Source organism: Elgaria multicarinata, chromosome 3 (genome assembly GCF_023053635.1).
Source record: "Elgaria multicarinata webbii isolate HBS135686 ecotype San Diego chromosome 3, rElgMul1.1.pri, whole genome shotgun sequence".
In the NCBI taxonomy this organism is placed as follows: Eukaryota; Metazoa; Chordata; class Lepidosauria; order Squamata; family Anguidae; genus Elgaria; species Elgaria multicarinata.
The window spans coordinates 86,230,278-86,255,539 of NC_086173.1; the positions used below are offsets into that span (position 1 = coordinate 86,230,278).

At 41.4% G+C, this 25,262-nt stretch overlaps 2 protein-coding genes across 6 annotated transcripts; one reads left to right on the plus strand and one right to left on the minus strand.

The window, feature by feature from the left end:
- Nucleotides 1-516: 516 nt before the first annotated feature.
- HNRNPAB (heterogeneous nuclear ribonucleoprotein A/B) lies at nucleotides 517-8,158 on the plus strand. Of its 2 annotated transcripts, XM_063120801.1 has the most exons (8): nucleotides 517-682; nucleotides 839-1,179; nucleotides 2,874-3,042; nucleotides 3,130-3,288; nucleotides 3,794-3,925; nucleotides 7,359-7,446; nucleotides 7,540-7,692; nucleotides 7,771-8,158. In XM_063120801.1, exons 2-8 carry the CDS (start codon nucleotides 875-877, stop codon nucleotides 7,836-7,838), a joined length of 1,074 nt encoding a protein of 357 aa, XP_062976871.1. In that variant the 5' UTR covers nucleotides 517-682; nucleotides 839-874; the 3' UTR covers nucleotides 7,839-8,158. The 2 variants fall into 2 exon arrangements, with proteins under 2 accessions (XP_062976871.1, XP_062976872.1); XM_063120802.1 differs by lacking the exon at nucleotides 7,540-7,692 and having other exon boundaries at nucleotides 520-682.
- Nucleotides 8,159-11,304: 3,146 nt separating this feature from the next.
- On the minus strand, nucleotides 11,305-23,040 carry PHYKPL (5-phosphohydroxy-L-lysine phospho-lyase). Of its 4 annotated transcripts, none has more exons than XR_010025209.1 (13): nucleotides 22,855-23,030; nucleotides 18,268-18,386; nucleotides 17,241-17,400; nucleotides 16,544-16,618; nucleotides 15,888-15,975; nucleotides 15,683-15,799; nucleotides 14,891-14,973; nucleotides 14,155-14,380; nucleotides 13,789-13,943; nucleotides 13,491-13,580; nucleotides 12,640-12,770; nucleotides 11,773-11,881; nucleotides 11,305-11,598 (listed from the first exon to the last, which is right to left on the minus strand). XR_010025209.1 is itself a non-coding variant. In XM_063120799.1 (13 exons), the coding sequence occupies exons 1-12, from the start codon at nucleotides 22,911-22,913 to the stop codon at nucleotides 11,812-11,814; spliced, it is 1,326 nt and encodes a 441-aa protein (XP_062976869.1). In that variant the 5' UTR covers nucleotides 22,914-23,028; the 3' UTR covers nucleotides 11,305-11,598; nucleotides 11,773-11,811. The 4 variants fall into 4 exon arrangements, 3 of the variants coding, with proteins under 3 accessions (XP_062976869.1, XP_062976868.1, XP_062976870.1); XM_063120799.1 differs by having other exon boundaries at nucleotides 11,773-11,834; nucleotides 22,855-23,028; XM_063120798.1 differs by having other exon boundaries at nucleotides 11,305-11,834; nucleotides 22,855-23,040.
- Between the last annotated feature and the right edge of the window lie 2,222 nt (nucleotides 23,041-25,262).

The following is a 25,262-nucleotide window of genomic DNA, read 5'->3' on the forward strand; positions in this document are numbered from 1 at the left end:
ATCCCAGCTGCCGTTCTACCCAGGGAGAGCGGGAGCGCACACAGCAGGAGCAGTTGCTCCTTATGGCCTTCACAGGTAGGCAAGAGGTCTAGCAGTCGGCGCCTCCACTTGCTCACTGGCGCCTCAGATTGGGCTGCGGTGGAGGGGGCCAGGAGGAAATGTTGCCCTCGGTCCCCCGGAACCAGCGCTCACAATATGGGACATTTATTATGTTCCGAGACTAGTAGTGTTTTCTACCACAGAGGCGTTGGTGAGCTCAGGGGAAACTTTTGCTCTCGGGCTGCCTTTTACTGAGAGGCCTCGGGATTTCTATTTCTGCACTTCCGTAGGCCGCACAGCCAGCAGTTGGAGCGGGGGAAGGGAGAGGAAAGAGCGCATGGGCCTCTTCCCAACCAACGAGAAATGGCCTTCTACAGGTGTGACTGGCGCACCCGACCAATAAGCGGCAGGTTTGTTGCAGGGCGGCCGCGCGACCCCGCGAAGTCTATAAAAGGAGGCCGCGCGGGAGCGTGCATTCCCCCTCCGGGTAGCGCTGAACGGCCGCGTCTGTCTGTTTGTCTGTCAGAAACTGCGCGGGAGGGGAGGAGCAGCTGCCGCCGCCAACGACATCTGCAGAGACCGGACGAGGCTTTTGGAACCGGATTCCGGCTGGCCTGGGATCGTGACAGCATCGGCGTTTAACGTGAGTTTCAGAAGGTGGGGTCGGGAGGCCGCTTCGTGCGGCGAGGGGTTGGGCGGCCAAGAGGTGCGCGCCCGTTTTGTGTGTCGAGAGGCGCCTTCCCTTCCACTTCGTAGGCCCCGCTGACGGGGGCGACTTCCGTTGTTGCCTCGTACGCAGGTTCAAGGCAGCGGCGCACTCTCCGGGCGGGCAACCATGGCCGAGGTGGAGCAGCAGTTCGGCGCTACCCAAAACGGACACGAAGCGGCGGCTGCGGCGGCGGCCGAGAGCTCAGCGAGTGGCGGCGACGAGGAGCAGCAACAGGAACAGCAGCTGGAGGAGGAAGAGGAGGAAGAGGTGGTGGCTGCAGCGGTGGTGGCCGAGGCAGGAGACGGGGACGGGGATGGAGACGGGGATGGAGAAGAGGCGGGACAGTCGGCAGCTTCAGCCGAGGCGACTGGTAGCCAGAACGGAGCCGAAGGCGACCAGATCAATGCCAGCAAGAACGAGGAGGATGCGGGGTGAGCATGGCGCCCTCTTCTCCCTCCCTCCTTTTCTCTTAGCCTTCTTTCGGTTTCTTTCTGTGGCGCCTAGCTAGAAACCTGGTCGGAGTCACAGGCCCGAGGCGAGGCCGCTGCTTCCGTTCAGCCCTACGCGCTCCTCGCCTGCCTCGCGGGCCCTTCTTTTACAGAGAGTGGCTGTCACGCCGTTGTGCGGGACGCCTCCTTCTTTTTCTAGCCCAGCTTCTCGGGCTGAAGCTTACAATAAGCCGAGCAGGGGCTGCGGCAGCGGGACCTCCTCCTTTGTTCTGAAGCTGCCTTTTGTTGGCGCCATGTGGTGGGGGGAGGGGCGGTGAGCCTCCTAGTTTCCTGAAATGGCGATGGGTTCCCCCCCTTCCATGGCGCGTCCTGGTAGCGCTATATGATGACGGCTTAATGAAGGGTGTGTGTGCACCTAAAGTTGAAAATACGTGAAATCTCTTCCCCTCCCCCTGCCGCGTGCTTGGGTGCTTTTCTCAAATACACGGAGAAGCTTCCTCTTACCGCTTGACTGAGGTTAGGTGTAGCTCATTAAAGGTTGTTGGATGAAGAGCGGAGTCTATGTATTGCCTTCCACAAATGATTAGGTAGCGCTGTTATTTAAGTGGACATGTGTATATCTGAAGTTCTACAGATGCATTAATATTAATGGAATTTCAGCTGGAATTGGGTTTCTTCAGAAGGTTGCTGGATAGAGTAGTCTCCTTGAAGAGAAGCTGAGCAATTTGCTTCTGTTCCATGAACTCACTTGAGCCCCTTTTTGAAATGTTCTTTTGACTGACCCCTCATGTTGCCTTCAGAAAATGCCTGACTTGAGCAATACAAACTCTCTCCAAAATCCAATTGAACAAACTAAAACCACATTGTTATCATTACTTTGTTGCCTTCACTGGAAGTGAGGTTTTTTGAAGTTTTAGAAGGGTCATACTTAAATGACGTCATCTTTGTTGAAATGGTTCTCTTGACAGTAAAATCTGAAATCAAAGACTTATGCCATACATATTTTTTAGGCTTTGAAGTTTCTAATGCTTATCTTTTGAAATCTCAGTATGTAGTGTGTTTTTCATAATGATGCTTCAGTTATATGTATCTAAAAACTGAATGAGAGCAGCGTCATAGAAACTGGTATCCATTTATCTAATCAGTATGTTTTGATGAGACTTTCTACCTACAAAAATGTCAAGATGAGTTGCAATATTATTTTTAAAAATTACATAATTGAAATATCCATTTGTAGCATGCATATGGTAGGATCTGGACTTAAAAAATGGTTAGTGCAGATCCATTGAAATCAATGGGGTGAATTAGTCATGATGAACTTAAATCCTATTGGTTTTAATGAGTCCACTCTAATCATGACTAAGTCTGGATCCAAGGTTTAATACTTTAGCTGTAACTTTGTTTAGTTTTTAATTGCAGATAGATACAACCTGAAATTGAATGATTTGGGGAGACTATTATAGAGCTAATATAATACCACATATAAAGGTGTACCTATTAGTTTTCTGCTACTTAAACGAAAACTAATATTAGGGGAAAAGTGGTTATAGGTCACTTAATTGAAAGGAAATTAATACATAAAAATGAGATATTGATCATCGCAACTGTGATCACTATTCTTAGGTGCATCCTTCTGTTGTTACTGCACTAATGTTAACATTTAAACATTGTTACAGGAAAATGTTTGTTGGTGGCCTCAGTTGGGATACAAGCAAAAAGGACTTGAAAGACTACTTCACAAAATTTGGTGAAGTGACTGACTGCACAATAAAGATGGATCCCAATACCGGGAGATCTAGAGGCTTTGGATTCATTCTCTTCAAAGAGGCAGCAAGTGTTGACAAAGTGAGTTTGAAGATTAAAATCCTAACATTTTAACATTCTTGTAAATCTCCTGCCAGAGTCATCCTAAGTTATTAAACTGCTTTGTAGGTTTTGGAGCAGAAAGAACACAAGTTGGATGGACGAGTGATTGATCCTAAAAAGGCAATGGCAATGAAAAAGGATCCTGTGAAGAAAATATTTGTTGGTGGACTTAACCCAGAAGCAGCAGAAGACAAAATCAGGGAATATTTTGGAGAGTTTGGAGAGGTGTGTAAACCGAGCAGAGTTTAGACAGGATAGGAACTAACTTTCATTAGATAGGATAGAATCTAATGAGAGGATGTGAATTGGGCATATACCCAGCATGTTACATAGCTCATGTGTCACTACATATAGTATCTAGATTTCTGATAGTTTGAATTGGTACAGTCATATAATACCTTGTAATATTATGGTCCTCTAACCATTGTATTTCTGTAAACATTTTCTCCAATAAGCTCTGTCTACTCAGAGGGAAGAACCTTGGAATAAATAATTTGACAGTTCAGTATAGAAACCCTGCACTGTAGTTGCATAGCGTAATGGCCTCTTGCATATGTGATGTAGTTGCTCTGTCAACTATTACTTTCCTCCAAGAAGATCCCAAAACTTCAATTCAACTTTTAATTTAGGCTCTTGTACACTGAATCTCACACTTGTGGTTTGAATTACCAGATAATGTAATGGGGTTAATCTGATGAGGCTTTGAACATAAATTATTGTGTTTCATCAGATTGAGGCGATTGAACTTCCGATGGATCCTAAGACCAACAAAAGAAGGGGTTTTGTGTTCATCACGTTTAAGGAAGAAGACCCAGTCAAGAAGATCTTGGAGAAAAAATTCCACAATGTCAGTGGTAGCAAGGTAAGAATTGATGAGTTGGCTAACTTTAAGACTTAAATCTTTAGGAGGAGCTGACCTAGTGGTTCACTTCTTACCTTTAGGTGAAAATACAGCTGGGAAAAAGTGTATACTTTTATATTGTCTTTAATTCATTTGCTCAGAGCTTAATCTACAATATTGTGTAAGACTTCAGAAGAGTAGAACCATCAGGGCTGTATGGCAGTTTCTTACTGTAGAGCAAGGTGGATTGACATAAATTTAAATAGTTGACATAAATCATCAGGAAAAAGGGCTTACTTTAATTCAATTAACCCATGTTGAAATTTATTTTCCTGAACAAACTTGCATATGAGCTGGCTGCCCGTAGCAATGAAAATATATGTGGGATGTTCCAGTCCACCTGCATGTGGAGGGATCCCCATAGAACAGCTGACTTTTCTTCCCCACGGCAGATGAATACTCAGCATTTCCAATGTATGGGACGCACACAGGTTCCCCACTTCCTATAATGGTGTGGAATGGCGCCTCCTTACGTCATGTGTTGAAAGAGAAAAACAACTGTTACACCTTCTGAGGGTTCCTCTTACGTATGCAAACTGCGCCCACAATGGACTCAATCGAACCCATACATTTGCAATAAAATAGTTCGTTTTACAACGTTTTACAACTGTGCCCACATGCCATCTGTGCTGCTGAATTAGAGACAGATTGCAGATCTTTTTTGCACTCTACATGGTCAAGGATTTGACCTAAGATCACTTGTAACTAAGGATGCATTCTATAAACACTTAAGGTAGGAGGAGGTGCTGCTCCGCCAGCCAGAGCAGCGGAGGAAGCAAGAGGGAAACACAAAGGCACGGGCACTGCTGAGGTCAGCTGCATTAAGAGACGAAGGACAACTGTGAAAATAACATCCAGGAACAAGTGAAGAGAATAATCCAGATCAAAGCATGAGTGCTGAGACGAGCCAGGGGCTAGTCACAACCCCTCCACCACCCAGTGTGCCTCACAAAGAGATATTTTGACCGCATCAATAAACACTTAATTCATCCGAATAAACATATATGTCATTGGATTGTAAATGTCCAGTTTCCAAAAAACAGGGCTGGGAATCAACAGAACTAATTTTTCTCCACCTTCCCGGGATAAATATTTTCTCCACAATATGCAAAGTAAACACTATTTTTAGTTAGTGTCAAATATTCATAATTGTAAAAATGCACACATTGCAAGGCTTTCATAGCTGGAAACACTAGATGATCCATAGAAGAACATGACTGGTGAAGGAGAGTCATTTTGCAAGTAACATCAGATTATAGTTTGATACATGAATGAGCAAGCCCTGTCCTTGTGAGTACTCCTGTCCTGTACATTCACTTTTAATGAGTTACATCTCCTTTCATGGAAACAACAGTTAGCCGTGAACATCCAAACAGGAAAGCTATGCCTTTGCCTGTTTGAGTCCTCCAAACAGGAATATAAATGACTGATCCTGATTTGCAGGGCTAATGCAGATCACAGTGTATGGTTTCACTTTAATAGCTAACTATGGTTTCTGGTGAAATTAAAAATAAGTCTTTAAAGCTGAGTTTGCAGGGAAGAAGGATGGAATATGCAAGAACACAAGCCTTTTAAAAATATATATAATACTGATTTTATTTATTTATTTATTGAATTTATATATCCCCCCATAGCTGAAGCTCTCTGGGCAGTTTACAAATAATGATGTTAACTTGTGAACTGACCTGTAGGATAGCATTTCCCATATCTAGAAAATCCTAACTTAGTAGTTCCTGGGTCTAATAGGAAGCCAACAAAAATCTAATATATATGACATATAATTCTTAATCTCAGAAGTCTGACCTATCCATTTATAGGTTATGATTCAGTTAAGATATTAATGTAGTGTTTAATCTGTTGATTTCTTTCTAAATCAGCTTATTTTAAAATATATTGACTTGGCTTGCATTTAATGGAGCAAATTGTGAGTTGATAAATCCATGATTTTCTGGGATTGTGTGCTGCTGCCATTTTGAATTAACATCCTTTGATGGGCCCAATTGGAGGTTTTTCTGTGACATGCATTGATTGTGGATTAAATAGACAATTGTGGATTATGGTTAATTGTGGATTAAACAACCCATTGATTTCTTAAAAACTAATCTTGCATATTCAAAATGGCAGTGGTACGCACCAGGCACACGCTGCAGCAAATCATGGGTTAATTAATTGACCCATGATTTCCCACTGTTACATGGAACAAGTCCATTGGCTTGGCTCCTCAGATAAGTAAATGAGTGAAATTCACAAAATTTAGTTGTCTCTTCAGCTGGCAGCACCTTCAAAAAGTATCTCCAGAGGGCTGAGGTGAACCTTCTTAAACAATGTAGAGATAGGGTATTCAAAGCCATTGGTGGAAGGGGGAATCAATCAAAATTGAGTGGTGGTGCCTTCTGTGAACAAAGCTCTGCCTGTCTAAGATGTCTCTGCCTCTGCCCCATCCCACATTATTTGGGGTTGGCTCTGACCCTCAGAGAGGAATTTGGGGGCACAGGGCACGAGAAGAAAACTTCCCTTCCCTGAACTTCCATCAGTTCACTTAAATTAGTTGGCTTGCATCTTAAAATACTGGCTTAACTTTTTTAATTGATTTTTTTTATCCACCTTGAATAGCAGAAGTAATCCCTTGCCAGGAGAATGTGGTGATAAGAATATGGAAGGCAAAGTTCAGAGATGTAGAGTAGGTTTTGCTATAGCAAAGAACTTGAAGGAAGTTGCTAACTAATTGGGATGCAGATTATTCTAAACAGAAAGATATGACAGAAAACATAGATAGCAATGGAAGGTTGAAACATGGGGCAAGTGCATCAGCAGAGGCTGCAGTAACTGGGAAAGTGTTGTAGAACTGTCGTTTGGGGGGTGTTAATGAGGACGTTTAAACCAATAAATGGCGGTTTAGAACTCTAGAATAGTTGGTCAATATGTATAGCATTTTTAGTTGAAGATCATGTGTGTATGGCAACATAACAATTTGTACAAATGGGTGCTTTATAGTCTTTTAAATTTATATTTAAAAGGGAACATGGCTGTTTTTACATGTAGAAGTCTTTCAGTGGCATGCTTATAGAAATGCTTGTACTTAGATTGTCTGTACTGAAGTTTTCTTTATAAAACTATTAAGTAATTATAAAAGGAGCCAAAGTAGAGAGGTTTAATTTAATTGTAGTGACTGGATTCTTTTTAGCACACTCATTGAAGATAACTAGAGTTTAACATAGTCCTAATATCTTGCCAAGTTCTATACAATAGGTAGATATTTTCGCTAGAATCTGTAACTACTCTGGTTTATGAATATAAATCTAAGCATCTGAACTCTTCAAATTATATTGTTATAACATTGTAAATGTTTTAAAAGTTTAGAAGTATGTCTTAATATAAATTTTACTCTTTTCAGTGTGAGATAAAGGTAGCTCAACCGAAAGAAGTATATCAGCAACAACAGTTTGGTTCTGGAGGTGGCCGGGGAAGAGGTGGAAGAAGAGGTACGTATTGCACACACTACTTTAGTATGGACACATTCTAAAACAAACTTCTATACTAAAATGGGATTTTGTGGATGGTTTTCCTTTCTATAGCTCAAAGTCAAAATTGGAATCAAGGTTATGGCAATTACTGGAACCAGGGTTATGGGAGTCAAGGATACGGCTATCAGCAAGGTTATGGTGGCTATGGAGGCTATGATTATTCAGGATATGGGTATTTTGGATATGGACCGGGCTATGATTACAGTAAGTAAAGAGAACTGTATTGGGTATATGCAAACATAACTAAATAGCAGTTTAATGCATTTGATCTCTTGTTCATAGGTCAAGGCAGTTCAAATTATGGGAAAGCTCCAAGGCGTGGTCATCAGAATAACTACAAGCCATATTGATCAAAGGTATTCAGGTATGCAGTGGCATGCTCTCATGCAGAAAACTACTGCATAGGTTTTGTACTCAATGCTGTAGATGGACATTACAATTATGTACCAAAATTAACTTTACAATACATTTCTATGGCCTGTTATGTGTATCTGAAGAGCTCCCTGGAAATGTCTTTGTTTAATATTTACAGATAATAGTTGTCTAGACAGTGTGGTGTGTAAATTTCAGCCTTGCTGAAGATTAATGATTTTATTGATAGGTTAAATTGAAATTGATTTTGAGGGTCTGCTTAAAGCTGCAGCTCTGTATTTAGGGACTGCCTCTTGGAGTGAACTATGAACTATGTTATTCCAGTTGTACAGAATGAGATGCATCTTAGGGAACCAGTGTCACTTTCCACCTTTTTATTTTGTATTGGTTTTGTGTCATACATTTCCTGTAATGGAAGTGTTAATTTTACTGTACTTTTTGGTACCTTTTTGGAATCTAATGTATTGTAAGGTATTTTACATGTGTTCTGATTCACCATGACATGGATATTGATGCTATTCTAGCTTTTGAATAAAAAAGCATAATCCAGTATCCTGTGCCATTATTCCAGCCATCCTGTTATAGCTCAGGGGAAAGAAGTCCTAGATTTTCAGTAGAAGTGTTAGTGGCTGGTGCATAAATTGCAGAGGTTAGATTTGGAGCATGTTCTAACCTTCACATTGATGACTGATCAGCAAAGATTGGTTAAACCGTTAAAGGTTCAAACTAGCCTGCCTTGCAAAACTAAGAAAAAACTGGTAAGCTTAACAGGCATTGAGGCTTTTAGGCAATTGCATGGACTTCTCTGATAATTGCTTCTGATTGGCTTGCGTAGGAATTGGGGTCACAGGAATCTAGGAGGAGACTACTTGTAAATTGGACACTTAAACTAGTGTAGGGCTCAAGGCTGTATTTACACACACAAGGCAATATTAGACATGTTTACCACATTAAAGTCTGCTTTTTTGTATATGTGAGTTAAGTTTAACTGCTACTAAGAATCTGGAAACATGCTCAGTACCATATATACAAAACTCCCAGACTCTCTATGTAGTACATGTGTTATGTCTGAAGCCACCTTTAGGCTTAAGTCAATAATTCACTGACCACACTTTGTCAACCTGACTGGCTTTGTGCTCTTATGCATTTTATTAACTATTGTTTAGAACTTAGTATTTTTAGCATTAAATGCTTACAGTAATATTAAAGCTGCCTAAAAAGTTGGTTTTTCAGTATTTCTTTTGTTTCCAAGTTCTTTGAAACTATCTTATAGCTGCCTCTAAGCTAACCATTTTGAGCTGTTGGTCATGCTATTTCTTTTCAGCAGAAAGTAGATAACTTATGAGCCCCACTTCAAAGAGGGGGGATTATTTTATTATAGTACACTGCTGTGGTAAGTTGGCTCAAGACTTATAGTATTTTAAATCTGCAGTACCGAATGCAAATAATGTATACCTAAGCTGGGACTACTGCACATTGTATGTAGCCTGCCCGGTAATCATCAAAATTAGGAACAGGACTTGGGGAGTTGTTCATTTCCCTTAGGAGTGCAAATTCTTCCTCTTCCACCCGTAACCATAATAGATGTGTGCACTGACCACAAGAGACTCTAGTTGAACTCTAATTCAGTGCTTCAGAAAACAGCCTGAATTTGCTTGTATCAGTTCATAGGCCGCCTGCTTCAACTTGGGTACCAAACCCAAAAGGAGATTTGGAAATCCGAGGCTTCATGTCTTCCATTAATTACTATAGGAAATTAAAAACAACACTGCTATAACTTGTTTTTTTCTGTTTGGCAGAAGTAGATGGGATTTGCAGGCATAACAGCCCCTTAGGAGAGGATTAGGCCTGCCAAATTTCATAATATGTGCAAGGATTTTTGTGCAAGAGCAGCCAGACTTGCAGGAAAGGATGCGCTTATCCTGTGTGGACAATTCTTTCTTCAGTCAGCCTAGAAGTGCCCCCTAGTAAAAAGTCTACAAAGTTTCAGGGATAGAAAGTTATGACTGAAAAGCAGTTTTTCATAGTGAAGTCTGGTGGCATTAGAAGAAGGGTTGTTTCATGGTCCCATCTTTGCCCTCCTCCAAAGCACAGCGATTAGAGAGCCTCTTGTAAAATGTGTCCTATGACTGTCAGTCACTCAGGCTCTCCCTCCGCTAGCATTTAAAGAAAAAGAAAAAGATTCTATTTTTCAAGATACACTGTCAAGCTTTCCAAACCCCAGATCTAGAATGCAGCTTTGTGCAGGCTCCAGTTTTGGTTCTTGTCACTTCAGATGGAAGCCTGCTTTGCCTCAGGATATATCAGAAGCAGTCTGAAGGGGGACTAATTTGATTCTGGCTTTGGCTGAATTCGATGGACATCCCTAATAATTCTAAATTCTGGTTAACATTACCTATGGCTAAAAGTATGTGCTACCCATACTTTTGTGTGTCATAGAGAGAGCCATCTGCACTCAAGAGGAGAGAGGCAGCATGCTATCCCAAATTCTTACACATGTGGCAGGCCATGTTATACTTTCTAAGTTGATTTTGTTTTCATTGTGTAGTAATACAGTTCCCAGGAGACCCAAATTAGTTATCTATTTAACTAATACATGGTGGATGTAGAGTTAATTACATTTTGACCATTTACATAGATTCCATGGTTTACTTGTCAAAGCATGTGAGAGGTTGCAGTAAACAGGGCTTGTAAATTTAGACCACAATTTAGTTTTTTTTACAAGTTAATGTACAGCCCACTCATTTCTAAACTGTCCTGTGAAAAATAAAAGGCTGCTGCAAGTACACCCGACACCCCACCCACAAAGGCACTGCCTACTACAAGATATCATGATTCACTGATCTGATCTTATTTCCTTCCAGTTAAGCACCAGTGGGGTGGTAAAAATAGTTGTGGAATAGCAACTATAAACAGCATTTTAGTGCAAATTGAAACATTTATAAAAAAAACTTTCTGAAATTGTCACTTCCCCACCCTACACAGAGGGCTTTATCTGATTCTGTAAATTGACTTTTGCAGAAAAAATTGGTGTGTGGGGGGGAGTTCTTACAATTAGGCACTCTAAAAGAATTGTAAGAACTTTTTTAGTAAGCTGACATTATTAAATTTGATAAATACCAGCATAGACAAACTTGCCTGCTGCTTAAATGTAAATGTTATTTACCTCCCTTTGATCATGAATGAAAAATAAAAGCTGCGTTTGATGGCAGCTGCATGCTTTCCATGTAAATCTCTTACTGTTAGTAAAAACTTCACTTTTGTTTGCGTAATGAAACGTCTGTGAGGTATAAATATAACATTAAATGACTTCATGAACTACTGAGTAATTCAGTTGCTAAATGTTTAGGTACACACTTTGTTAAATAGCTGTTGCTTACCTTGTTAATGAAATACTTTTTAGGAAAGAAGAAAACATTCCCATATGGCTGAAAGGTGCTAATTTTATAATACAGGCAGAAATGAGTTTAATGGTGGTTTGGATTTTGTAACTAAACAAGCACAAGTATGGTGACTTATGTTTTCTGGATAAATCATTTGGCTTCCGCTATAATACATATGAAAAGTTAGGTTAGCAGATAACAGCTGTAGAACAGAACTTTGAACTTCTTTAACATCAGAATTGTACAAAAATACAGTAGACCAAATTATTTTCGTCCAGAAAAAGTAGTATTTTATCATTGTAGCTTAAGTGAAATATATTAGAAACATGGTAGAAATCAGCACCATGTGTGTAACCTGTAAGAGATGGAATGAAATAATTAAATATCCACATTTTAAAGCCAGCGAATTATAGTTTTCTTAATAATTTGTAATGGCATGCTATTGTAGATTGTGGTGTTGGATTAAATTGCAGCTATTCAGGGTAATGGATTCTTTCATGGAGAGTTAGACTTTGTTTTATCGTTTTACCTGAATACTTATCCTCTGAAGTACTGGAAATGAGCTTCTCTAGGCGTCTCCTTTCTCTAACTCTGCAGAATATTCAACAATACTAATCAGATTATGATTCTTCATTTACCTATAGCAGGGGGCATTCAGCGTACAACCAGCAGTGAAAATTTCAGTTTCATTTCTGAAGGCACTAAAGTGGATTCTTTGTCCCCCCTCCCCCATTCCTGCCATGTTAAGTTATTTTCTCTCCTGCACCCCCCGAAATCACCTTTGAGCACATTTTGTTCTACTATACTAAGAGTGACTAATGTTAGAACTAAAAACTATAGACCTGCTCTTCACTTAGACTTTCATTGTTTTGCTGCTAAACTGGGCTCAGAATAGTATGCCCGTCGCTTGCTTATAGAGTCCATTCATGTGCTGCTATTGTCAGTTACTTGTCTCCCTTGGGAATAAGTCAAATGAATTGATGTAGTGCATTTCTCTTTCACAACTGAGGTGAAGAAACTCTTACCTCAGCATTTACACAGGAGTGGGAGGAGAAAAGTATTTAATATGTGTGAAAGCAGCTGTATGTCAGCCTACCTGTCTCCCAGAAATTTAGGTTTTACACTTGAGACATGGCTGGCAGTGTTTTCATTCAACTATTTCTATATCCCCACCCCCTTCCTTCTGAGGGAGGGAAAGAATGTTTGATGTAGGCCTTGGTGTGAGCAAGTTTTTAGACCTTAGTTTTGGGACTGAGGAAAGCTAACTAAATTCTTTTCTTAAAAGGGCCTAGATTTCAGTGCATAGCCTGCTAGCTACTCACACTACCCTTGAGTTTCAGTTATTTAGAGAGATGCACATCAGCCAATCCTAAGCTTGCTACCCTTGCTTTCTTACCTGTTAATATCTTATCAAGCTTGTCCACGACAAGCTTTGCATCTTTAGCACTGAAACACAGGGGTGGCTTGAACTTAAGCACATTTCTGCCTGGACCATCTGTGCTCAACATAACGAATTCTTGCTTTAATCTAGATTTTTAAAAACAAGTGAATAAAATTTGGTCATTACACCTGGATGTAACGTTTCTGTTCAACTATTCCATCATTGTCACCGTACAAAATTACCACTGTCCTATCAAGAGGAATAGGACTGGCCCCATGAAGATAACACTACTCCCCCAGAGTTAGCGGTCTTCAGTGTAGCTGTGTGTGTCAACTTCCAACAAAATCCAGTAATTTTATTTTAAAATGTAGGTTCCAAGGTGTTCCTGGTTAAGTGTGTGAGGTAGCACAAGTAGTTCCCTGCATAACCAGGCAGAATCTGCTCCAGAAAGATCATAAGCAAAGGAACCACAAGGTCCTTCTCTGAGTCATGTGGTGGAGGGAAAGGAGAACCTCCTTTGAAAAGGTAACTGTTAAGACAGACCCTCATTGGCTTAAACCCAGGGTCACACCAGTGGAAATCTGTTAGGACTTCTGCCCTCCAAAGCACCCAGAAATCTGCTTCAGGGGGTTTCAGCCCTGAGCAGATTTTGAGTGGTAGGGCGGGGCTGCAGGGGGAGGGGAAATCATAGAATGCCACAACTAGATTCAACTCTATACAGTGTTATCTCCACTTTTAGTTCTCATAAGTCAAATGTCTAGTTTTTGTATGTTCAAATGTATCTGAGCATTTTTGTTTTGGACTATGAAATTCACAGTGTGGTTGTTGTGGGGAATGAATGGGCAGACACTGCTGTAGCCAAGTACCTTGTTATGATGAATTCTGCTTCTTTAGTAGCAGGTGATCTCTTCTCTTGATCTTGTACTAAATCTACTCCAATGAACAATCCAACACCCCTTTAACAGAAAGGGAAATCAACAACAAGGCAAGAAACCTGTAATGAATAATTTTTGTGATCTGGCTCTTCTATGTAATCAGTCCTATTAACGCCCACCCCCAACCGAAAAACCTAGCAAGTGACACTAAGAAAGGTGCTATGCTATATCTTTATAGAGAGGATATACTAGTTATGTCAAATAAGATTAGTTTTAAAGAAATTGATACCTGACATCACCAATTAGAGGATGCTTCACTTTTTGCTTATTGAGTAATTCCATGAGGAAGCTACCCACTTGAAGAGCATGAGCTTGAAGCTGTTCTTTCTCAATAATATCCAAGACAGTTATACCTATTGCACAGGACACAGGATTTCCTCCAAACTGAGCCCAGGGGAGAAAAATCACAAGTAGGGAAGATAAGATTTCTTCATGTAATTGTTAGAAGCAGGTACAATTTTTCAATCTGAATTTAATGTAGTTGTAAAAGATGTCCAGTAAACAAGCTTTATATAAAATATATTAAAATTAGCAGTACAGCTGATGTCCACATGTAGTTTTCTATCAAAGTGTAAGAATTTGGATAACTACTTACTGTATTAAAATATTCTACTCCTGTTGCTGAAAATGCCTCTGCAATTTCCTTTGTTGTGGCTACACAAGAGACAGGATGCCCATTGCCAATTGGCTTTCCCATTGTAACAATATCAGGAATAAAATCATCTCCCTGAAGTTGAAATGCCCAAAAATGTTTGCCAACCCTGCCAAAGCCAACTTGAATTTCATCAGCAATAAATATGCCTCCTGCCTTGTGTATGTACCTATTAAGAGAGCCAGAATCATAGCTATATTAATGCAGAAATGCAGACAGATCAAACAGAATAAATCCATAATTTGAATAACTCGTTTAGTGGCTTGTTTGCCACGAAATAAGATTGCATATTTCTAAATGTTAGCTTATTTAAAACTAAAAGGAGAAACATAATAAAACTAGACTTATCAAAAAAACAAATCCCAGAACAGTTAATCTCTGCACAAGGTCAAACGGCAGCAGCTAAGGTCATAATCCTACCCAAGAAAGGGAAGCATTTGTTGTGAACTGCTAAGAACTTTTAGTAATCCAGCAGTATATAAATGTCACAAATGAAATAAAATAAATAATTTTGTAAGCCCCCACTGAAATCAATAGGATGTAAAATTGCTTAACTGGCTGGAACTTGCAGAATGATGTACTTTGTACGTTCTTAGCCTCTGGATATACAGCAGAAAGAACAAAAAGCAGTTTAGATTAAATTGGAAAAGTGTAATGACAGTTAAATAGACAAACTTACTCTGCTGCCTTCTGGAAATAACCAGGTGGTGGAATGATTTGGCCAGCAACACTTGGTAAAGATTCAACAAATAATGCAGCAAACTGAAAGGTAAGATATGTAACATCAATGAAGCTAGTAGTGCTTGAATCACTGTGAATCAGCATTTTAGAAAAAGGCTGGGTTAGTGTTCCTGCTCCAGAAATGTTTTCACGCAGTGGCAGTCTCCCTGCTGAATTGCTGTTGCACATGAGAATTTCTGCCAACTAACCAGACAAAAAGGTGTATACCTAGAAAGTTTTCTGGGCACAGGCTGTATTGGAATGAAATATATTTTACATTATTTATTTATTACAGTTCTATACCACCTGATAGCTGAAGCGCTCTGGGTGTTTATTTGCAAAAAAGATTTTCAACATCACATTCAATTGTGGTTGAGGTTTCATAGACATGTTTTATTAAAGCTGTGGACAATTGTCATGGTCACACATCTCCAGAATTTCCTGGTTTGTTAACTGACATATAAAGACATATAACACAATCCCATAAATCTCTACTCAGAAGTAAATGTACATAAGATTGCAAAGCTAGCCCGGCTCTGCAGTTTGGATGTAATACGGAATGCTACCTTAATCAAAGCTAGGATCTTTGTGCTGAAGCCAGCAAGTGATTGGAAGGGGGGGAGTACATGGCTTCATCAACTATGGATTATGAAGCCTTGGATAATCCATACACTGCCACTGTGACAAAAAAGGAGATAAATGCAGCCAATATGATTAAAAGGTTATATTCCATGTAATTCCTTTATTTTACCTTCCTGCTTTTTTGATGTGCTTGGTCAATTATTTTTTTCACTTCATTGGCATATGCTGAGGCTGGATCTTTATGGTCTTCTCTATGTAGTCCTCGGTATGTGTCAGGGAGAGGAGCCTGTCCACAGAAAGTATAATTGCTATTTAGGCCCCCTGGTTTTAGGTGAATTAGAAATCATCTGAAAAGGTTAATGTCTCTTGCATACCACATGGACCCATTCCTTTTGGCCGCCTAGATTTCTGAATTTATACGGGCTTATGTCGATCAAGGATGTCAGATGTCCATGATAAGCACTTAAAATAAAAAATAATGATAATCAGAAGAACTAGACAGTCAATTCCACATTGTCTATTGTAACACTGACTATTACAGATGTTGGCAACATTTAGACTGCCAAACTGAAGCAGCTGCTGTGCTATGGGTACTTTAGATATTCTTTCAACTGTTGTCCTATTCTTTGGGAAAGTAAGTTGTTGTTTAGTCAAGAAGCAAAGATTCAGAGACAGTTCCAGTAGTGCAGTGCTGTGTAATTTCCTTCCAGGCTAAATATACTATACCTTGATGATGACATGCAAGCTGAGGTCCAAAAAAAAAAAAAGAAAAAAGCCTGATATACTTCTGGTTCTGAAACAAAGCAGGTCTAGGCTTTTCTAGTACCTGAATGAGAAGTTGCTTGGGAGCCTCAGGTACCTCTTAGGTTCTTAGAAAAAGAGCAGAATTCAAATGTAACAAATATTTAGTGATAGGCCTCCCAATAGTAATCATTCAACTTTTTTTTTTAAAAAAAGTACAAAGTATATTTGGCAATTTGAATGACTCTACGTCATAATATGATATATTCAAAACATTTTATATACTTACTGGTCAATAACAAGAACATCTTCATGCTTCGTATACTGCCGTGCCAACCTCAGGGCAAGATCGTTGGCTTCTGATCTACAATGGAAAGTTCTCCAGCTCTCTCATTTGCATATGCAGCCAAGTAGTGGCCTCTCTGACTTTACTGTTTTGCATCTAGTCCACAGAACTGAGTAATCACAATTCAGATGTACAAAATGCACAACAAAATGAGGGCATACAAAAAGGGAAATGCACACTGAGCAGTACAGTTTTGACCCAGCTAATCTATAGGCTTTGTGATGTGTTTTCTACCATTACAGAAAAAAATATTCATTCTGGCAAGGAGGAGATACTGACGTACAATTAAATGTCAAGCATTTGATTTAATTAAAATAAAGAAGGAGACACAATGTGATTTCCCCAATTAATGAGGGGGGGATTGTGTGTGTGGACACCAGGCAAATTACAACCTACATGTTTTGCACTCAAGTTATGAAAGATGGTGTCTGCAGAATCCAAATGCCATATAATTTATTTCCAATACTGAATTTCTGGTTTGATTTTTTAAAGCAAGTAGGGTTATGACCTGATCCTACATATATTTACTCTGAGGTAAAGCATTCTGTGTTTACTTGGTGCTTGCCCGAAAGCGTGCACAGGACTGCAAATGATAGGATAATGAACAAGTTGCCATACTACTGCTGTATCACAAACTTACCCTGAATTCAGAAAATAGAAAATGCACAGCTTCTCAGGCAATGTATTAGAAAGTCTTTGTGCGTAATCCACCAAATTGTCATGCAGATACCGAGAATTTGTATTTAGCATTTGATTTTGTTGATATGCTGCTCTGACCACCTCAGGGTGGCAGTGTCCCACTGAAAAATAAAGATGGCGGAGGGTAAGAGAATGCCCATTTCAATATCAATTCATAATTTTTATTAAGACACTATGTATACATTGTCTCTTACTTTATATACAGTCTAGTACTGAAAAATTACAGGAGCAGGATTTTTGTGTGTCAGTTTTAGATATACATGGCTTGGTTTTTGTCAAGGGATAAAGAATCGATGGTCCTCCAGATGCTGGACTAGAAATCCCAGCCTTGATCACTGGTCATGCTGCCTGGGGCTGATGGGACTTGGAGTCTAACATCTGGAAGGCCACATCTTTCCCACCCCTGGTCTCTGCTCAATCTTCCACAAATGAAATTCCTCAAAAGCTGTACAGAGGCACAGTAACCCCTTCCCACCATTTTGTGCAGACTCTTGGGCAACCTTCCCCAACTTGGTGCTTTCCAGATGTGTTGTACTGCAACTCCCATCATTCCCAGCCACCACGGCCATTAACCATACAGCTGGGAATGATGGGAGTTGCATTCCAACACATCTAGAGAGCAGCAAGTTAGAAAAGGCAGCTCATGGGTCTCTTACTCTGTTGTTCTAAAGCCATTGTTCTGACACTGCTGACTGGTGTTGCAGGGCTGAGGTCCAGTGGATGTGCACAGATACTGTTTGTGAAGAAAAACACATATTTGCCGCACGGGGTCATGCTGTTAGTGGGAATGATACGGAGCAGATAAAGCATTAAGCACGCATACTTAAACCCTTGCCATTTTTCTACTTCAGATTGCACCGACCAGAAGTAGCTTTTTCCAGCTCAAAATTGGTTGTGAGGTTACCATTACATGTAACATAGTTTGGGCCTGAGGGTTTTTATTAATGAAAATGTGATTTCACACTTACCATGAGCAACATTATTGATACAGTCAAGGTACTCATTTCCATTTTCATCATACATATACTGGCCCTTTGCCTGGATAATCTTCACGGGGTCTTCTGGGAAAAAAAGCTTGCAGGAAGATCTAACAAAAAAAGAAGAAAAAGCAAAAAATAAAAGCCAAACAGTTGAAACAAAAATTCAACAGAACATTCCCCCAAATCACTAATTTTATTGCCATTTTTTTTGTCTTTCTTTTAATTGAATCCTAAGGGAACAATCTGTGAGATCAAACTGACCTTTTACGATGTCCAGTTGCAAGGAATATGAACAAGTCTCTTTTACGAAGAATATCTAATAGAGGGAATGTTATTTAAAGAGCCTAAGTTATCTTTGAGATTCCTTCTTGTCATGTCTCAGTCTCTATGTTATTCTGAGTGGCCTAATGGTGCAAATTAGAAGGCATACATGGGGACATTTTCAGAAATAGTTCCCTTCTTCCAAAGGTTCAGTAAGGAAAATGTATGGGCATTTTTTGGAAGTGCTGCAGGACTTAAAAGCATTTTAAAGCAAGGCATTTAGTTGGTAAGAAAGATTAGGGCTTTTTCGCCAGTGTTTCTAGGGTGTATCAGTCTTTAGTTCTGGGAAAGCACTTCCTCTTGTTTAATAGAAAGAGTGTTTTGGGGTGGCGGGGGTGGGGGGGAAATCTGAGTTGGCTCCCAGACCACTCTGCCTAATCAGCAGAAACAGGGTTTAGGCAGAACTCACAATCAAACTTACACCAATGGTGAAGCTTATTTTTTCTTCTTTCTTACCCTCACTTTGTTAAATATTATTTTTAATTTAATTACATCCTACCTCTTAGGACAAGCTCTCAGAATGCAGTTTACAATAAAAATGTTAAAACATCATGTAAGGGGGCAGCAATACAATCAAGAACATGCTTGGTGGAATAAAGAGTATTTAGGGTCTTTAAAAAGGCTGAAGAGAGGGGGCACAAGTGGAATACTCAGGAGAAAATTCCACAACTATGGGACCACCATGGAAAAGGCCCTGCCCTGTAGCATCTGACAACTAAATCAACCTTAGCAGAAGGCCAGAGAGCAGGGTCTCTGAGGCTAACTTTAGGGTCCAGGCAGGTTCATATGGGTGCAGGCCAAGGATGGGGACATTTTTCAGCCTGAGGACCACATTGCCTCAGCTAACCTTCCAGGAGCTGAATGTCAGTGCCTCATATGGGGCCAGAGCCTCCCGCATACACTCATTATCTGGACTTACTAGATGGAAACAAGCCAGAGAGCTGCATGTCACCTGCATATTGCAACACCTCAGCCCAAATCTCCAGATAACCTCTCCCAGTGGTTTCATGTAGTTGTTAAAAGAACATGGAAAAGCCAGAACCTTGAGGTAGCCCATGGAGTGGAACAGTAGTCCCCAACACTACCTTCTGGACCCACTCCAGAAAGGGGTGAGCCCCTATTTACAATGTGCCTCCAAGGCCCACTCTGACAAGGCAGACTCAAATGATACCATTACTGATAGTATCAAAAGCAGCTGAGAGGTCCAGGAGAATCAACAGGATTGCACTTCTGCTGTCCATCTCTTGGAAAATGTATCTTATCAGGCCATTTCAACTCCTTAACCAGACTGGAAGCTGTACTGGAATGAATCCAAATAAGTGAACGGGAGGGGGGAAATTGAGGCAGCAGCACAGAAATGGCCCTAAAGAATTAAAGGTTGTCCCATCCTAGGAGCACTGCAGAAAGGTACCCTTGGGCTTATGAATTCTTGTTCTCAGTTTACATGTCCACACATGCACCATAATGAAGCAGTAAAAAAATTGCAGTGAAGACCCATATATCAGTTGCGGGCTTAGACATTTCAAGTCTGGTTGAGTGCCATTTCCCAGCCTCATTAATTTTCAGCAGAGATTGATAATAAACCCCAACTGCCCTTCTAACACTAGTTATTAATGTATATGTATTATGTTAGTTGCAGCTAAGCTTCAGGGATTTTTCATGCTCTAGGCACAAGCAAGTGTAACCAAGAGGATATGCCACCTAGGAAATCGAGAATTCCTGGAATCAGAGAACTCTGGTAGGTGTAAATTACTTTTTAAAATAGTGGTAGAGTGCATGTTCTGCATGCAAAAGGTGCCAGCTGACAAGGGTGGGGGGGGGGGGTAGGGGTGTGTGTAACTGGACAGGACTCTAGTTATCCACCAGTATTTATTACAGAAATATGTATCTCACCATTCTTGTCTGAGAACAATTCACAGCACCTTATGATCTTTGTTAGGATGGCAACTAACAACATTAACATATAAGTCAACAAAATAAAACATTGATAAGAATCCAGGGGTCAGCAGGGAAAAGCCAAAAAACCTAAAGTGCCAAACAGTAACACTTGAGCAAACAGGTTAGCTCAAACACTCCAGCACCCAAGTTTTTGCCTGCCATCTAAAGGTATAGTGTCTGGACCTGGCAGGCCTCCCTGGGGAGGGCATTCCAAAATAGTCCCTTTCCCATGTCAATCATGTGAAGGGGCTACATAGATATAAAGGGGTAGTGGAGCAGCACTGCACCCAATAAAGATTACTCATTAACGGTTTCCAGATTGTGTAGAGACTATACACATAGACTTCACCTATGCAGACATCTACATGGATGTGGGGCTGAACTGAGGAACTGTGACCTTGGGGAACAGACCAGTCACACAGTCCTGCCAGCTCTTTGTCTATGTGAAGGGGACTAATGTTACAGCCAGTATTAAACCGGTCTGCTCTTAGTAAATATCTATTACGCTTTATTTGGTGGAGGCAAGACCTCTGATGATGGCACAAACAGCAAAGGTAGTCACTCAGTAGGATGCAATCCTATGTGTGTTTCGACCGAAAAAAATCGTACAACTCCCACCATTCGCCAGCTAGCCATGCTAGGAGACATAGGATCTTTTCTATCTAATCATAAATAGGATCGTGCCCTTAAAGGTTAAAACAACACCTTGAATTGAACCCGGAAGCAGGTGAGATAACAGTGGGCTAGATACAAGGACTTTGTCCTAAAAGGTGTGGTAAAATTCTTTCAAGAAGGCCTGTTAGATTGAAGAGATGTTTTCAAATAGGTCTTCGATGATTAAATCCTATGCATGTTCAGACAAAAATAAATGTCCTACGGATTCCATCTTTCCCCATCCAGTATGGATTGTGCCCTAAATTAGCTTGACCAGAATGTGTGTGCATGTGTAAAACGTACCTGTCTCTGAAACTTCAGATTAGAAATGGAAAGCGCATCAAATGATAACTATACTGAGCACTTATTAAAGATTGAAGCAAGTATCTGACATAGCTGTATGGAGAAGATGTGCAAAGATCTTGATAGGCTGGAGTGCTGGGCTGAAAACAACAGAATGAAATTTAATAGGGATAAATGCCAAGTTCTACAATCTAGGAAAAAGAAACCAAATGCAGAGTTACAAGATGGGGGATAATTGGCTCAGCAATACTACAAATGAGAAGGATCTTGGAATTGTTGTAGATCGCAAGCTGAATATGAGCCAACAGTGTGATATGGCTGCAAAAAAGGCAAATGCTATTTTGGGCTACATTAATAGAAGTATCGCTTCCAAATCGCGTGAGGTACTGGTTCCCCTCTATTCAGCCCTGGTTAGGCCTCATCCTAAGAATTGCATCCAGTTCTGGGCATCACACTTCAAGAAGGCTGCAGACAAACGAGTGTGTTCAGAGGAGGGCAACCAGGATAATCAGGGGTCTGGAAACAAAGCCCTACTGAAAGAACTGGGCATGTTTAGCCTGGATAAGAAAAGATTGAGGGGAGACATGATAGCACTCTTCAAACACTTGAAGGATTCCTGCATTGAGCAGGGGGTTGGACTAGATGGCCTTGTAGGCACCTTCCAACTCTGCTATTCTATGATTCTATGATTCTACTTGAAAGGTTGTCACACAGGAGGGCCAGGATCATCCCAGAGTGCAGGACACGGACTAATGGGCTCAAGTTACAGGAAACCAGATTCCAGCTGGATATCAGGAAAAACTTCCTGATTGTTAAGAGCAGTACGACAATGGAACCAGTTACCTAGGGAGTTTGTGGGCTCTCCCACACTAGAGGCATTCATTCATTCATTCAAGAGGCAGCTGGACAACCATCTGTCAGGGATGCTTTAAGGTGGATTCTTGCATTGAACAGGGGGCTGGACTCGATGGCCTTATAGGCCCCTTCCAACTCTACTATTCTATGATTCTATACATTTTGCAGTGATTGTCTAGACCCATGTTTTGCTATGGTAGTCCTCGAGAATGTGAACTACAATATGACGCCACCCCGAGTCTATACAAGGGAGCAATTCCACTAACTTGGAGCGCGGGCACGTGGCGCGCTTGCAACACAGGACTGGTGTCTGGCGGGGTGCAAATACTTCCGCAGAGCCCGCTTCTCCTGACGTACCAGGGCCAGGCTCAGAGACAGGCACATGAGGAGCGCAAGCGCGTGGGCATCCTAGAGATGGGCTGCCCGACAACAGGGAGGAAATGTGTCTTTTCCAAGCCTTGGCTTGAGCCCCCAGCAGCTTTCCCCTTCAGCCACTGCACCTACCCAATGAGCTGTCTCCGCAAAGCTAGAGTCTCGTGGCGGTTGCGTGGCTCGGCACTCATGGCTGCTCCGACGTACGGAAGGGAAACCGTAGAGATAGAACTGCTAGAGTAGTATTCCCATTATCTGGAGGCGGAGCTTCCTCGTTCCTTTTGATGATATTTTTCCTCTCCCGGGGCGGAAGTGAAAACCGCTGCTCATAGAAAAAAAACAAAATAAAGAATCCCAGCAGTTTAGCGGTCGGGGAGATTTGTTTCAGTAAGTGCTTTTCAGGTTGCAGCAAAGGCCAGTCTATTGAAGTTCACCCCTCCGTCGTCTGTTTAGATGTGGAGCGGTACATAAGTACTGCAAATATATGTAAATTACCCCCTCAAGTCCAGATCCAGCGCTCAATTGCCCGAAGAAGCCTTGTGCTCTATTTAATTGCATTCAGCCTTGATGCACGTTTACATGTTTAAAAGAAACAAACAGAAAAGCGCGCGTTGTCTTTGCTACTGTATTTAGTTTGGGGTTAGTGGTTCCTGGATTTCTCTATTGCTTCCTTCACCCTAAGGAAGAACCCCCCGCCCCGGCATTCAAACTCAATTCAGAAGCTTGCAACTGAGTGAGTGTCATTGAGCAAGGACACAATCCTATGCTTGTTTAGGTGGTGGTGTTTTTTTAAAAAGCTTCTACAGCTGGCGGGGGAATGTTGGTAGTTGTAGTATTCCCCCCCGCCCCCCCTGTGTACACAGACATAGGATTGCGCCCTAAATTTATCGGTTCCTCTTCCGGCGCCAGAGCTCTCCGGCACTTTCTCCAGGCCCCCCGCAGGACGCGGGGCGGCACGTCTTCAGCTGCTCCGCGGCTCTTCAGCGAGGCCCGTTTTTCATGCAGTGAGCCGTTCACAGTATCACGACGCTTCTCCCTACCTCTACATTTGCTTGCCAAAAACGCTTCCCCTGTTGAGTTCTTGTGGTAAAGGTATTCTGAAAGGTAAAAACAGAAACCGTCGACAAATGCACGAGCTGCTCTGTCCTGCAGAGCTGCTGATTTCCCCACAGCAACAACAACTTAACAGTTGTAGCGTACTTTTAAGTGTTAAACGCGCTTCACGTGCATTATCTAGTAAGTCTGATGAGAATGCTGTAAGTTGGGCAGCACCACGAAATGGCTGCTGTAGGAGGCGAGGTTAATCACGGGACAATTATCCTGCCCCCAACGCTGCTGACATGGCAGAGATGGGGTCTCTGCCCCAATGCACTTTGAACTCACAGTTTTAAACACCAACAAAAACGAGGTTCACTGAAGGCAAACTCCCTACTCCCCACCATTCAGCTTTCTCTCTCTGGATAACCACCCATAGCCTTTCTTGCCCTTGCCCCCCCTCACATCCATTCCCTCACCCCACGCACGAATCATGCATGCATTCGTACATATGTGTATACACACATTCCCCCCCCTTCCACTTATATGCACCCTTAAGACCACTTTTTCAACTTCCATCCAAAATCTCCCCCAAACCCTTTCTTTTTCTCAAACACATGCACCCACCTTCCCTTGCCATACAAATACAACCTTCCAGTTTTCTTCCAGCTGCTCTCCCTCCCCACTCCTTTCACTGACACCCCCCCAACTTGCATACCCCACTATTTTCTTTAGCCACCCCAAATTACCAGTCAGAAGGGACAGGAGTCCCTTTGTCTTTCCCACTTATTTTTCTTGGTGACAGCACTCTGGAGAGAAAAGCACTGGCCTACAGCTGACCTCCATCTTCATTTCTGAGGAAGATCTCTGAGCCCCAGGTGTGGCCCAGAAGAGCTGGGAAATGAACATGGCAGCAGCTGGAAATCCTAAGGTTGCTTTGCAGTGATCCTAATTTCTGGTAAGAAAATTAGTTTTTTGTTAAAAGTAACAATAATAACAAGTGGGAGGGCACTTAGTTGGGTCCTAAGAAAGTTGTCTGGGAATGCATGGGTGCCCATGGGTAAAACTAGTATTACCATACTGCAGATGGAGGAATGAAGTTGACTGTGGCTCTTGCCTACGGCATCCTAGTGAGTCCAGGGCAAAGCAATAGATTTTGTAATATCATAATTTGGGCTGTAATCCTGTACTCACTTGAGAGTAAGCACCACTGAATTCAGTAGGACTTGCTTCTGAGTAGACATGAACAGGATTACACTATCATTCTCTTAAACTAAGCCACCTATGCAAAATGAAAAGTACTCAAATGCTCAGGGCTGGTGGGAAGCCAATATGGATAAGAACTAGGCCTGTGACGCTGCAAGAATAGGATACAAGTGCAATTTATAATTAGCTCAGCCACAAGGGCTATCTAGCTTCCCATAATGGCCACATCCACCCCACTGAGAAACTCTTAAACAGGGCATGATTGTGATAGACCCTGTTATTTGTCCCCAGTGTTTGAT

Bases quoted from the DNA above. Each gene is read 5' to 3' on its own strand.
- HNRNPAB (XM_063120801.1), top strand. From the start codon at position 875: ATGGCCGAGGTGGAGCAGCAGTTCGGCGCTACCCAAAACGGACACGAA. The intron at 7,447-7,539 runs GTACGTATTGCA...TCCTTTCTATAG, and splicing joins GGGAAGAGGTGGAAGAAGAG to CTCAAAGTCAAAATTGGAAT. The intron at 7,693-7,770 runs GTAAGTAAAGAG...TCTTGTTCATAG, and splicing joins TGGACCGGGCTATGATTACA to GTCAAGGCAGTTCAAATTAT.
- PHYKPL (XM_063120798.1), bottom strand. From the start codon at position 22,913: ATGAGTGCCGAGCCACGCAACCGCCACGAGACTCTAGCTTTGCGGAGA. The intron at 16,619-17,240 runs GTAAGTTTGTGA...TTTCCATTGTAG, and splicing joins TTCTATTTTCTGAATTCAGG to ATCAGAAGCCAACGATCTTG. The intron at 13,581-13,788 runs GTATCAATTTCT...TTTCTGTTAAAG, and splicing joins CCTCTAATTGGTGATGTCAG to GGGTGTTGGATTGTTCATTG.